The sequence below is a fragment of the Varanus komodoensis genome, unplaced genomic scaffold, assembly GCF_004798865.1.
Source record: "Varanus komodoensis strain SLA01 unplaced genomic scaffold, ASM479886v1 scaffold44_3, whole genome shotgun sequence".
Taxonomy (NCBI): Eukaryota; Metazoa; Chordata; class Lepidosauria; order Squamata; family Varanidae; genus Varanus; species Varanus komodoensis.
Window position 1 is genome coordinate 6,042,058 of NW_025336010.1, and position 13,912 is coordinate 6,055,969.

Below are 13,912 nucleotides of genomic sequence, written 5' to 3' on the forward strand. Positions count from 1 at the left end.
GATGTATAGCACCGGACCTAAAGGAGGGATGACGTCGAACTGGATTCTATATCCAAATTCAAATTCAGTTATGGAAAGGACCCATTTGTCAGATGTGATGGTCTCCCAAAGAGGGAGTCGGCTTTGCAGCCGGCCCCCATAGGGAGGGGGGAGGGGTGTAGGAGACAGAGGATCACAGAGCCCATCAACGTTGCCTATTATCAACGGGTTGGCAGCGGCGACCCTGTTGATATTGGGTGGCCAGTTGTGTGCAATTTCGTTGTTTCCGCTGGGGGAATTGTTGACGTGACTGGAAACGGTGGTAAGGTTGGTATCTTGGGTATCAAGATCGATGCCACTTACGACAGGTTGAGCCTGGGATCTCCATCTTCCTGGTGGTGGCCCGAGCATTATAAATATACTCGAGCTTCTGGTCTGTCCTATCGTGGAAGAGGCCTGATCTGTCGAATGGCATCCCCTCAATCCGTCTCTTGGTCTCCTCTGGGAAGTTGCACGATTGTAGCCAGGCATTTCAGAGAGCGACAGAGCCAACTAGAGCACGGGAATCACAGTCGACGTGATGGCGGGCTGGTGTGAGCTGTTGGATCGCAAACTGCATCGCCTCTCTTATGAAGACCCGGGCTAGATCACGTTGTTGCTCTGGGATGGACGAGGTGATCGAATCCAACCGCTGCATCAGAAAATACAGATACCTCACCATTGTCACCTCGTAGTTGGAGATTCTCAAGCCCAATCCCATAGCCGCATAAATGCACCTCGCCATAAGGTCGATTTTTCTTCCTTCCTTGTCCCTAGGGGCCGAGTGCTCTCTGTTGTCTCGCCCCTGAGAGGACTCGACCACAATAGAGTTGGGCTTCGGGTGTTTTAGAAGGAAGGGAATATCCTATTCCTTGACTTTGTACATGGATTTGTACCTTTGAGATGTCGACTGAGGTTGATCAGGAGGGGTCCATGTATCCTCCATAGCCTCCCACAGGGTTGTAATCACCGGGATGGTAATTGTGGAAGATTGTTCTTTATGGACAATATCATAAAAGTTGTCCAAATTAACGTTGGGCTGATGCTCAACCTCAACCTCCAAAGCTCTAGTTAAGTGCCCCATAAGTTCACTGAAGGTAGCATAGGACTCTTCGGGTGACCCAGCTCCCTGGGTGGAGATGACTGCCGCAGGGGACGTAGAACAGTCGTCCAAGTCCTCAGAGTCTGAGTCGTATGGGTATGGAGGACTGGAGGAAGATTGAGCCGGAGAAGGAGGATGGCGAGAGGTTGTCAGCACCGAAGTAGAAGGGGTTCAGCTCGACTGTCAGGATCGATGACCGTATTCTCTCGGCATGTAATAGCCGTATGGGGGTGGTCCCCAATATTGAGGTTGTGAAGCCTCCGGCCCTTCATAAGGCATCGGGACCCATGATCTGGCGGATTGTCCCGATGAATGGCGATGCAGGTGGGGTTCGACCACCATGGTCCTCCTGGGAGCCTCCAGAGAGGACGGCATCGGAGTTGGGGAACGAGCCGGTTGATGACACAGCAAAGATCTTGGGGGAGAGTCACAGATCTCTCCATCCAACACTGACCCATGAACAACCAGTTCGGGTGGATGTAACATGGTTGGGACCGCAGGTTCAACCCTCTGTGGAGATCCGGGCGGTGTAACCTGCAGCAACTCTCTCGGTGTCGGTGCCGAGGGTGTCGGGACTGATGGTGCTGTCTGGACCGACAGGGCGGTCGAATCCAAATCTCTCCATGATTCCGGAGCAGGCCTATGCTTCCTGCTGGCCTTGCTCAACTTATCTTTTTTGGCCTTCTTTAGGACCAATGGATTTATTTATTTATTTATTTATTTTTCGATTTATATCCTGCCTTTTTTCTACAAAGGGCTCAAGGCAGCTTACATCTCCTCCTCTATCTTATCCTCACAACAACAACCCTGTGAGGTAGGTTGGGCTGAGAGTCTGTGACTGGCCCAAAGTCACCCAGTTGGCTCCATGGCTGAGCGGGGACTAGAACCCAGATCACCTGAGTCCCAGTCCCATGCTCTTAACCACTACGCCACACCGGATCCCCGTGGTCGGAATGCTTCCACTTCTCCTTTTGTTTGAGCAAGGAATGGGAGGAGTGAGAGGTCTCCTGGGAAGCAACTCCCCCGGATGGTGGGTGAGGGGAGGTCACCATGGAAGGGCCGGCTGTCACAGGCTGAGCGGTGAGCTCGTCAGAGGCTAGTAAGGCCTGATCCCAAAGGATCTTTCTCAGCCTATTGTCTCGGTTCTTCCTGGCCTGTTTAGTGAAGGCCTGGCAGTGCCTGCATTTGTCAGTGCGATGCCCCTCTCCCAAGCAGAGGAGGCAGAGCTCGTGCGGGTTCGCCAGGGACATTTTAGCCCCGCATTTGGAACACTTTTGAAACATCGCGCACTGAGCCATTGAGAAGAGCAGAAGAGGGATAGTAAAGGTAAGAGAAAAAAGTGCAAATACTAACTGTGTGTGTGTGTGTGTGTGTGTGTGTGTGTGTGTGTGTAAAGAGGAAAGGATTAACCAGGAAACAAGGGAAAAGAACTTGGATTCAACGGGTAAGAACAATTCTAGAACAAACAAGTAAGTACAAGAAGGTAATGGCTCAAGGCAATGCGATTGGCAGTCGAAAGAAGACTGAGGAAAATGGCAGGCGCTCCGCCTTATATAGCACCAGCGGGGAGGGGTGCGGAATTCCCGCCAAAAACCGTTGTAGCTTGGGTATTCTGGCCGACAACAGGCACTGTGCAGGCACAGTACCCATTATGTGTGATGCACAGAGACCACGAAGATGAACTGGTATACAGTATCTGTTCCTGTTTATCAGGAATTGATGGAGTACAGTTTAGGAAAATCTGAACTGAAGAAAAAGCTGTTGAAAGAATGTTTAGCTGGAGAAGACCCTGTTACCAGTTAATCAAATACAGTTAAAATCTGTTAAACAATTTCACCCTATTATTTCAAGACTGACATTTTGTCCCCTTTTGTATGAGGCCTCTAATAAGACTACACCCACAAACAAAAGGTTGTGTAGAACAAAACCTTAGCTGTTGAGAATGCACATTCTCTTCATATATTATATGGTAATTCTAGTCACATGTTGTGAAACAAAGCATCCCTCAAAGGGGTGCATGCAGCATCCCTAAATCTTTCAGTATATCCAACCAATGCTTTAATATGCATTGAAGAAATAACTATGCCAGCAATTTTACAAAAAAATATTTGGAACTATTATTTCCCCATGACTTCAGTATTTCCAGATATTTTACATCTCTAGTCTTCTTATAAACATTTTCCTTTATTTAGAGATCCCTTTGAAAACAATAAAAACTAGGTAGTAATATACGGACATCTTATCTTAAATGCTTCATTCATCATTCTAAAAGGAAATATTTTCCAATTCTAAATGTTTTAGTTCTTGAGAAAATAAAAAGGTTTTTTTGGGGGGTGGGTGGGGGAAGAAAAGTCATCCTTACTCTTTCACATTTCTAAGTGTCTAGTTCTGGATCCCAGTTCCATGTATCTTGGACCATATTCAACCAGTTTCCCATTCCTTGTGTTGCCAATTGCAGCACCCCAAAACTCTCCAAAAGTAGTTGGCCAGAGGAAGGCCCCAAAAAGTTGGTCAGAGGGAGGCCACATAGTAAAAACATCAGTTATACTGGCCCAGAAGGGAGGACGGATAAGAACAAAACGAACTTAGTGTAACCCATAGCTAACAAGCTAGCCTGACCTCAAATACAGTAATCAAAGGGACAGTGAAACTGGTTATAGTTTCCATGAAGGTTGCAAATGTGCAGGGAGTAAGAACATGGCAAGCCTGTGTGAATCTTGAGCAGATAAGAAATAGACATGGGAAATGTCCAGTCCTTGACAGAAGAAAACACTCTTTGAAGCTAACAGCAGTGGAGTGTGTGGTTAACATGCTATCTCTGCCCCACCTGCCTTCCTTCTAACCAATTGTTCCTCCAGTGGAAAGGGTGACAAGGTAAATCCAACTATATCTATGATAGCTTGAGAGTGCTGAAATAACACATGCTTTTGTCTCAAATTATCTGATTTTACTCTCAAGCTGAAGAGTAATTCTAATGCAGCAGTAATTCTCCATTAACCTGCTATCAAGCTGAGCATCTGAAAATGTGTCACTATAACCTAGAAAAAAAAACACAGTAATGTATAAAAATTAATGGAAAGAACTACTGTGAAAGCTTTAGAGTCCATACTTCCGAAAATGACCAAAAAGGATGGGAATGCTAGTCAACAATGCCAAAAACGTGAACACATTTGTGGCACCTTAGCGGCCAACTTTATTGTGGTAACAAGCTTTTGTGAGTCAGAGCCCACCCTGTCCGATGCAGTTAAGCTGGTTATTCTATTGGTAGAACTAAACAACCAAAGTGCTCTTTAGGAAGTGTTTGCTCCTGACATGAAATCCAGCTTCTAAGTGATGTTGAACTTGGCAGCAAGCTATATGCTCGTGTTTCAAGGCACCACTGAGATATTCTGTCTGCTAGTTGTTTAGAATCAGGTACCAGTCAACTGCTGCAGAATTAGTGTTCTGATCCAAACAGTCACCTGATGAGCAGCATTCAATGCTGCAACCCTCCCCCAAGGAAAATAAAATCAAGAATCCAGGATATATTCTTAAATATGGTTTAATACTCTTCTCCATTTCTGTACATCACAACACCAAGATATCACTGCTTGGGAGCTCTCTGAAGAGGCTATGTAGTATGCAAAAGGCCAGGATTCTCACCCTTTTAATGTGTCTGCGTAAGTGTAATACATATCAGTATATATTGATATATACATCAATATATAATGCAATATATATCACCAGAGATAACACATTGATTAAAGAGATACAAAAATTTGGCATCATTTCCAAACTTAAATAGTAAAAATAAAACTACAAAAAAGGAGCTGCATACCCTAAATGTGAAACAAGCAGTATATTCAAAAATGTAAATTTACACCCAATTTTTCTGCTCGTCATGTCATAGCAGACCCATTTACAATGGCAAAATCAAAGTGTACTGCTTTGAAGAGCACACAGATGCTTGTGATCAGGCGTTCTGCAAATCAAATTGCATACTCAGACTCACAAAGGGCTTCTGTAAGAGTTTCCACCCAACGTGGACACATCTTGTGGACAATCATAAACTGCCTGCTTGCTGAGTTATAAAAAGATACAAATTCTATTGCTCACATAGACAGAAAGTCATTTTGGACCTCTTAAGTATACACTGTGATGAGAAGGCTTAATTAAGACAAACTTTCCCTTCAATTCAAGTGAGACAGGATTACTGGAACGATATGCAGAATTTGCAAGTTGGGGAGCATCTGACCAGTACAAGAATGACAAATGGAAAATGAACAGAGCTAGGCACTAAAATATCAGAGTATCCTTTAGAAATCAGCCAGTTCCAGGGGAAAGCAGGGAAGGTGTGCTATATGCTTTGCATGAGTGATGCCACAGTGTTTAATGTGAACCTTTGGCACCAAGCTTCTAAAAAACCTTTACTAATGCCTACAGAAGCTTCACAGCCACCAATGCCAAGGCTTATGTCAGTCACATTTTTGCTAGCTATCTGCATTTAAAGCAAAATTTGACGATGACCCACCAAGGCAGCTTATGTAGTCCCAAAGCAAAACTAAAAAACTCCCAGTCCCTAGTAAAGAACAGAACCAAGCATAAGTAGCATTAGCTTGCTTGTGGAAACTGTTTATTATTATCGACTGACAAGAGGGATGAGTGAAGGCCACACAATTCATAATCCTAATCAAGTTTGCCAAGACTCTGGCATTTCAATTGCCATTCATGAAACATACTTCCTGATTTATACAAGCAACACTTTTGCAGTCTAAGAACAAAATGGGTGGGCTTCTCAGACTGCCTGAATGTGTATGCCACACCTTTCAAGCAGGCATGCCATAGGGTTCCATTCCTTTTACTTCCACCACTGTAGTCTGAGAACAATGGGAGTAACATCTCCCGAAGGTTCTTCTCCTGAAGTCTAAGCCAAGAACGCCATGTAAATGGGTCATGTCACTGCAAAACGCAGCAATAAATTGCTTCCAATCAAAATAAGAAACAAACCGGTATAATCTTTCTATTAATTTTTTTCAAGTGAAGGTTGACAGCAGTTAATGTAGCATGAAGGTTAAAAAAATCATTTCCATAAAATACAAGAGCAACCAATTTCACCATTAAGTAAAAGTAAAAACTGGGATTTTTTTTTAAATTAGTCCAAAATGGCATTATAGAAACTTAGTAGATTGCTGCTGTACTGACACTATGACAAATCAGTAGGGTTTGCTTCTTTCTTTTTTTAAACCCGGTGTTCTGGATAAAGTTCTGGAAATACTCCAATTCTAAGGCAGGGATCTGTTTTTGTTTTCCACTGTGAGTTTACTCCTTGGGTTGGATGCTGGAGGGGTGAGGCACATTTTGCCAGACCCAGGTCGACTACCTAGTAGTCATCAAGGTCAAAAAATTCATCATCTCCTCCTTGGTATTCCATTCCCTGGAAGTCCACTCGGTACCGCAAGATACCTTTGGAAATAAACATTTAAAGGAAGACATTATAAACCCTTTTCATTTATGAAAACAACTTAGCACAAAATTAATTCCTCTGCACCCCCATATGAAACCAGACCATGCACATTTTCTTCCCACTTCTATTGAAAAGATGTGGTTCATATTAATAGATATTTACACTATATCCTTCAAGGTTTTCAGGCGTTTAAGCTAACCCAAAATTATTTGATTTATATCCCTTTTTTTCTTACAAACTCAGAACCAGAAATGATAATGAATTAGCCAAGCCTGGACAATTCTATGCAACTGAAATGCAATTCTGGATTCCACTCCAAAGAAAAACTGATGTCCTCTGTGTGCAGCAAAAGAGGCAGCAGCAGAAGGAAAAGAAACCTGGTGGAGTCTGAAACATCTAGAGAGTAACTGCCTAGTCACAGTCAACATGACCACTGGTAAAGTATGACTGGAGTTGTAGTTGGAACAATCTGAAGGCTGATATAGCTCATTCCAGCATGTACCAAGAATCTTGAGCATGCTCCCAACTTTATATGTTTCATTTCTTAACACTTTAAGTGTCTAGCATATTTGACAAAGGTTATCAACTAAAGAAGATTTTTTTCAATGTGAGTACTGAATTCTGTATACCATCCTGTATAATGAGGGCAATATATCAATTTAAATAAATCATGGAGGTTAAAGCATCAATGTACTGCCTACTCCAACATTCCTATCCATAATTGTATTAACTTGAAAGCAAGTCTCACATATCTCAATGGAATCTACTTCCAAGTAAGCATACCCCAAGGCAAAGCCCATAGCTAGGAAGAACTTCCTTTGCTTTCAAGATCAAAGCAATCCAAATTATCTGGTTGAAATAGTGAGGTAATCTTTTTGGCCTTTTGTTATTTTAAATTGGGCTTCTATGTAATGCTTCTGCTGATGGATTCTCTCACTCAAATGGAAACAGGAGTCTCATATGCCATTCTTCTTTTTCCTTGTCTGTACAAAGAAGCTCATTTGTGAGCAGCAATCCCACAAAATCCTGAAAAACTTGAAGCACCTTATAACATGGGGAAGAAAGAAATACTACAGGAACATCCACTAGAAAGTGTGGACATATAATGCAACCTGGACCATGGTTGTCTAATAACACACAGGTAACCTTGTAAATAGTTACTTAGAACATTACCAAACTAATGTGGAATGCTGAAATCATGGGTTACAATTCAGGTCGAAAAAGAGACTGAGGGAATGGGTGGGAGCCCCTCCCATGGGTGCAGAGAACTGGAAGGGGAAGGGCTCCCACCCAAACTGACATTTCGCTGCATAAACTTCCTGACAGCAGGTTCCATGAAGGCGCAGAGCCCATATGAGTGATGCACAGAGACCACAAAGAAGAACTAAAGCATTCTGCAGGAACCTGAACTTGATTTGCTGGATTCAATGTGCCACTAGGCTCAACTGTGGCATTGCGGAGTTTTGTTTAGATTTTACACAGGAAGGAGCATACTGAAAAAAATATTTTATTCAAGCCAGATGAAGACCTCTGGTACAGCATTAGGAAGAGATATGGCAATTACTTAAGTCATCTGTAGCCTGGTAAGTAGATTAGATGGAAAACCTCTCAGAAAATGAAATATGACCATTAGATACGGGAATCAAATTATGGAACAAGTTGCATTATTGAAGTTCTCTATTTGCTGTTTTTATTACAATAGAAGAAATATGATGGCCCAGTTCTAATAAAATGTTTTGTCTTGTTTAGCTATTCCATAACATAAAGTTTTTCCAACTCAAGCAGGCAATTTCATAAAATTGTAGTGCGTATCTTCTTTCCTTTCAGCTATGTGAAACCTTCTTCAAGATCTTCAGAGGCCCAGGGGCTCCTGATCTCTAGAAGGAACAACTTCGGGGTAGTGTACCATCCCTAGCACTTTCAGGGAGGAGGACATAGAGCAGATCACTCATGAATAGAGTTCAGCTACTGTGATCATGCCCATTACATGATCCATTACAGTACATTATCATGACTTCTGGCCTTCTGGCTAACTTATTCTCTTCTCTGACACCACTTCAAAGCAATCTATAAAGCAGTGTCCAGACTATCAGTTTCCCCTTCCACTTACCTCCGATTCCTCCAAATCCTTTCACAAACTGAGATCCTTCCTGTGACTTGTCTGTCACAATTTCCAACGTGGCTCCAAATTTCTTGTAGTTGTTAGCAAACCACTCAAGCAGAGGCATGCTTTCTATCAGCTCATGTTCTTGTCCAGTCTAAAGATGAAAATTGAAGAGAAATTATAACCAAATGTATTTTCTGTACTTCAAATGAGTACAGAATGTTAATTTGCCAACATTCTTTTTACTCTACTGGGAACTAAGTAACCTATTGCCAATAGAGTTATGGACCTGAGAAGTGGCTGGTGTGATTATGCCTTCTGTTCCCCTTTCACAGTATACAAAGCTGGTAGCATCTTATCAAGATGGATTTTTTTAGCAAGTCTCCTGTGTTCATCTAACTCATCATGACTGCTTCAGAGGTACCGCAATTCAGAGTGCTATTACCCTTCAAACCTTAAGTGGTTGGGACCCTAGTATTTAAAAGACCCTCTTGTCCCACATGATCACAGAACAGTGATGTGGGGCCCAAGCTGCTATGCTAGTTCTCTTTGCTAAGATCCTTGCTCTTGCCTGCTGGAGCAAGAAGGATAAAGAATGGGAGCTTCCCATATGTTTCATTCCATTATTACCAACTGGAAGGGTTCTGTGATCATATGAATATTTGAAAGGGAACAACAGTGATGGATATGCATCCTTATGTAGGGTGTCTGTATTTCTGAACTGTTCCCAGTACTGCTGAGGGATGAAGACAACGGATTCCATGAACTGCAGCCAAATAGTCAAGAATTTAGCCATGATATTTGAATATCAAGGGCAAAGGATTAGTATTGTTTCAATTCTTGAGCTCTGAAGAGCACACTTCTAAGAAATGTATTTTATCAGTGTCCTGTGTGACTTCCAAAACACTCAGGGTTACATACATGCATTGGCCCATTTTCTCTCCACAAGGAAACCGAGAGGCAGATTAACTGAACAGTGATTTGTTCCTCATCATCTTGATTGCTTCGTAGGTAACATAAGAAAAAGGAGTGGATTTTTAGAAATACCTCTTTATCTGTGAAGTGGGATTTATCTTTTTCTTGTTCTGGTGTCAAATAGAGAATCTTCTCCTCTGTGGAAGTGGAAACATCATGAGGTATAATAGTACAATTTCCCAAAGACAAATAGATTGCTTAACTATATACACTAGTGCAAAGACAGACATCACTGTGACTAGAAACTTTATTTACTTTTTGAGGAGGCATGAACTTTAAGTTCAAATGTCACATACAGTTCTGTGGGGATAATGAATGCTTAGAATGTCATCTTGGCTAAACAAGACAGGAGATGTGGGAAAGAATTCCTAGCTTAATCCAAGTTAGCTATTATTTTGAATGAGGGAAACACGGCTTCACTTTCTTCTTCTCCCATTTGCAAATCTGGGAGAGACCAGAATATGTTTTACTAATGCTTAGTTAAGAAGGAAGTTGGCAATTCTGCAGGGCTCACCTATTATTACTAACTCTGATAGCCTGCCAAGCACTGTTCTTTGTTTTTCCTTATACCAGAAAATGCTGTTGCTACAAAAAGTGGGCCAGTCATTCTGACAGCAGCTTCTCTCCCATTTTTCCTGCTTAGGCAAGAATTGTGACTACCCAAAACAGATGAGTATGAGGTGGCAAGAGTGGCTCATCTTTTTCTGGGAATATGAGCCAAAGTAAGGAGTAACCCAGTCTTGCACGTCTCTCCCTCTTCTGTCACTTGCAATGTTTACTCACTGAAGGGAGCTTGTTCCTTTGTAGATGGGTCAATACAGATGGAAAGAAAGGAAACAGCAAACTCTAGGTATACATTCTGTAAAGGGATTCAGTTCACAGCTCCTGCATCCACTGGAGTACAACCAGGTTTACTTGCAGCATTGCAAGTGCAGATACAAGTAAATTCAAATATATACGGATGTATCCTTTAAGAATAGTTAAACACTCATCTCACTACTTTAATTCAAGGTGTTTCTAAACAACTACCTAGGGGACACACATAGGCATTATATGTAAAACCAGTTATAGAGACCTTTCTGGGTTTGTTTGTTTTTTTAAACACTGATCTTTAGATGCATGTCTACCATCAGAAGATAGCTTTTCTGACTCTATAGATTTCCATACATGCCATCAGCAAAAGGATATTCAAGAAGAAAACTTTCAGAGTGGTCTATATCAATCCATGCAAATAAATAAATAAATAAATAAATAAATAAATGTTAATTCCTCATATTCCAATATTTGGTCAGAGGGAACCACATACCTTCTGTGCCTTGGCAATGGAGAACATATCTCATTATATCCAGGTTCTCATAAACTATCAGAATCTCTACTGCTCCCATTTCTAAGGCTTTTAGAGTGTCTTCAACACCAAAACAATACTTCCCTGTGTCCTGGCTGATTTCATCAAAGTATCGGCCTAGATTTAATGCAAACCAGAGATGGAAATGAACATGCCATGCATATTCTAAAACAATGCTGTCTGCATCACAAAGAGAACTTAATTTAGTTACTGTGGCATGAGGGAGGCATTCAGAAAGATTGGTGGTTAATCACCTTGGCAAGATGCGCACTGCTGACTCACTGGCAGTGATGCACTCAGTGTTCACAGATTTGATAACTATGTTTGAAGGGAAGATGCAGACAGGTGACCAGGCACCTAAGAAACTATTTCCAACATGCCTGCTCAACAGAAGCAAACACAATAGTACCTAATTCAGGAATAATGCAACTACAAACCTCAACTCTGCAAGCTGCATTGTGGTTATGGATAACAATTTTTACTGGTGCTTTTGAGTGACCATGTTAAACAGGTAGCCCAGCCCCCCCACCCCCCCAAAAAAAAGCCTTACTACATGGCAGCCCACTATGAGGTTGTGGGATATATGGAGTACATGTGGCCACTATTCTGAATATAAAACTGTAATGATTTACAGAGACCATGGTCCTTTAAATGTTAGTAAGTTTCAGTAGACCAAGAAGGGTAAAAGAGGGGGATGAGTGAGTGAGGTGACTGGTTGGTGACTGACGGTGTCTAGGTAGAGCTTGGAGGTGTGTGAGGAGAGAGAAGTAGATCAGTCAGTCAGTCGTGGTCTATCAGCAATTAATAGTCAGAGTTGTGGTCTGCCAGCAGTCTGCAGGCTCTGGAGAGGCAGCCTTCTCACTAGAATCTTACGTAGTGCTGTTAAGATTAAAATCACTTAAGATCATAAAGAAGGAAGCAGAATACTTGGTGGATGTACAAGTGTATTAGCGTATTAGCAACTAGGGAGAGTCAAAACCTAATATTGTCAAGCATTATAAGGGGTGTGTGAGATAGAAGCTGGCAGAAACCTGAGTGCAGAGAGGGAGAGATCAAACTGAGATAAATAAAATCAGGACTGGTTAAAGTGCATTCAGGAGAGAGGAGGATCTGTGTGTGAAGAGTGCAGGGTGATTGTGAAGGGAAAGAGTGTAATACTTCAGTTAGAAGTTCTTAATACATACTGTTCCATGCTCTAAGAAAATAAGTTACTGAACACCTTGAAACCAATACACTTATTTTACAAATAAATTATTTTGTTTATTGTTAATTCAAAGTCATAGGCTGTTTGAATACCAGCATCTCATCCAGAGGACCACACAGTCCAATGAAGGAGCTTTACAGCTTGGGCACATTACTGTGGAAGGTTGATTAATAAGATTGGAATTAAAATTCCTGGTGGTAGTGGTACACACACACACACACACACACACACACACACACACACAGAGAGAGAGAGAGAGAGAGAGAGAGAGAGAGAGAGAGAGAGAGAGAGAGACCGACCACATCCAAGAAAGGAAAGGAGAGTATTCGTAACAAAAACACTTGTGTGGGATTGTCAAGTCATGTGAATCAGGCAAGAATGGATTAATGTGAAGATAAAACAAGTCTGGTGCAATCTATGACCTGTTCTAAAGTTATGTGAGGTTGTTTGACCCTTCCATAACCCACGCTCACCAGATTTGCATGACATGAAAAGCCCAACTGACAGCTGCATATGCAACCTAGTTGTCCTGTATTAAATAACCCACATTCCACCATACAAAAAAGACTGTCTTGCACATCTATTGTAAGTCTCAGAAAAAAGTATATCTTACATGTCTACTGACCTGGTGTTTTTGTAGGTTTTATCACTTTGTAGGACCTGATTCAGAATAACTCACTCTATGAAGTTCTCTCTAATTACAAACTTAATCTAGCTGCAATTTTCTTTCCTTCTAAACAGATGTGGTTACCAGTGAAAGCAGAGGCAATCACACTTTTCATGGATACATTCAAAGTACCAAGAGGAATTGACAGAAGAGGCAAAGAATTTGATAAAATCTGAGTTTATATCAGATTGTATGTAAAATAGAAGTATCCAATCTAATTGAAACTGGTACTGATCAGTCCTGAGTTTCTCTTCAGCAAGAATTTTCACGTATGTAATTCATTTCTAAAGAACATGTTAGCTGGTGAACTAGTATGCAGTATACTGGTTAAAAATAAGATCTAATGAACATTTTAAGATGAGGTCTATGGTTACAGTAATTGATGGCCAATAATACAAGCACATTAAATAATCCTTTTTTTAAAAAAATTCTGCAATAGTGTGAAAGAACATTTTCTTTCGTGGAAGTAACAATACTTCCACAAAATTTTAGAGACACATTTCTTGTGTGTGGAACAGAACAGTTGGATCTTTTAAAATTCATACCTATTAGTTTCTTTTCTTGAATGAATTTCACATTAGACAGGACCTCAGTGGATAATTCAATTGCTTGATTGAATCCATTTTCGCCACCATATGAGATGTCAACTAACTTTAGTACTTTGGACTGCAATCGCTATAAAACAAAGATATGATGTTAGAGGAGTAGTTATACATACATATTAGACTAGAAGCCTGAAAAAAATGTTACTGCTGAATCCAGGTCTGGTTACAAATAAAGGCAGTACATATGGACCCTTTTTTGTGAAAGTCAGTGGTAAATGCAAACAAGGGCAACTCCTAGCTATGTCGTAGCAAGATGAATGTTTCAAACCTACTTTGTTGTATAAAGAATACAAATATATGCACAGTAATTTGTGAACATCCAATAAATGATGTGGAAAGTATTCAAAGTAATGAACGGCTCATTCTTTAATGCCTGCACAGATCCTTTCCTCCTTCCAGAGTGACTGTTCTTCTACTGTAATATCTATGGATTACAGTCACCTTCATCA

General features: G+C 41.2%; 1 protein-coding gene and 1 long non-coding RNA gene across 4 annotated transcripts in view; one reads left to right on the forward strand and one right to left on the reverse strand.

The window, feature by feature from the left end:
- LOC123030306 overlaps positions 1-13,451 on the forward strand; it is a 30,868-nt gene extending 17,417 nt beyond the window's left edge. Inside the window, exons 3-6 of one of the 2 annotated variants that reach the window (XR_006416078.1) lie at positions 6,807-6,999; positions 7,557-7,704; positions 7,890-8,146; positions 12,933-13,451. This is a non-coding gene — a long non-coding RNA (uncharacterized LOC123030306). Of the gene's footprint in view, positions 1-6,806; positions 7,000-7,556; positions 7,705-7,889; positions 8,751-12,932 lie in introns of those variants that run through there. The other variant, XR_006416077.1, reaches the window with a different exon arrangement.
- Positions 4,646-13,912, reverse strand: part of ETF1 (eukaryotic translation termination factor 1) — a 45,174-nt gene continuing 35,907 nt past the window's right edge. Inside the window, exons 7-11 of one of the 2 annotated variants that reach the window (XM_044444138.1) lie at positions 13,404-13,533; positions 10,949-11,104; positions 9,589-9,779; positions 8,674-8,821; positions 4,646-6,562 (exon numbers count right to left, since the gene is read on the reverse strand). In XM_044444138.1, the coding sequence (XP_044300073.1) occupies positions 6,480-6,562; positions 8,674-8,821; positions 9,589-9,779; positions 10,949-11,104; positions 13,404-13,533 (708 nt within the window). In that variant the 3' untranslated portion in view covers positions 4,646-6,479. The remainder of the gene's footprint in view (positions 6,563-8,673; positions 8,822-9,588; positions 9,780-10,948; positions 11,105-13,403; positions 13,534-13,912) is intronic. The other variant, XM_044444139.1, reaches the window with a different exon arrangement.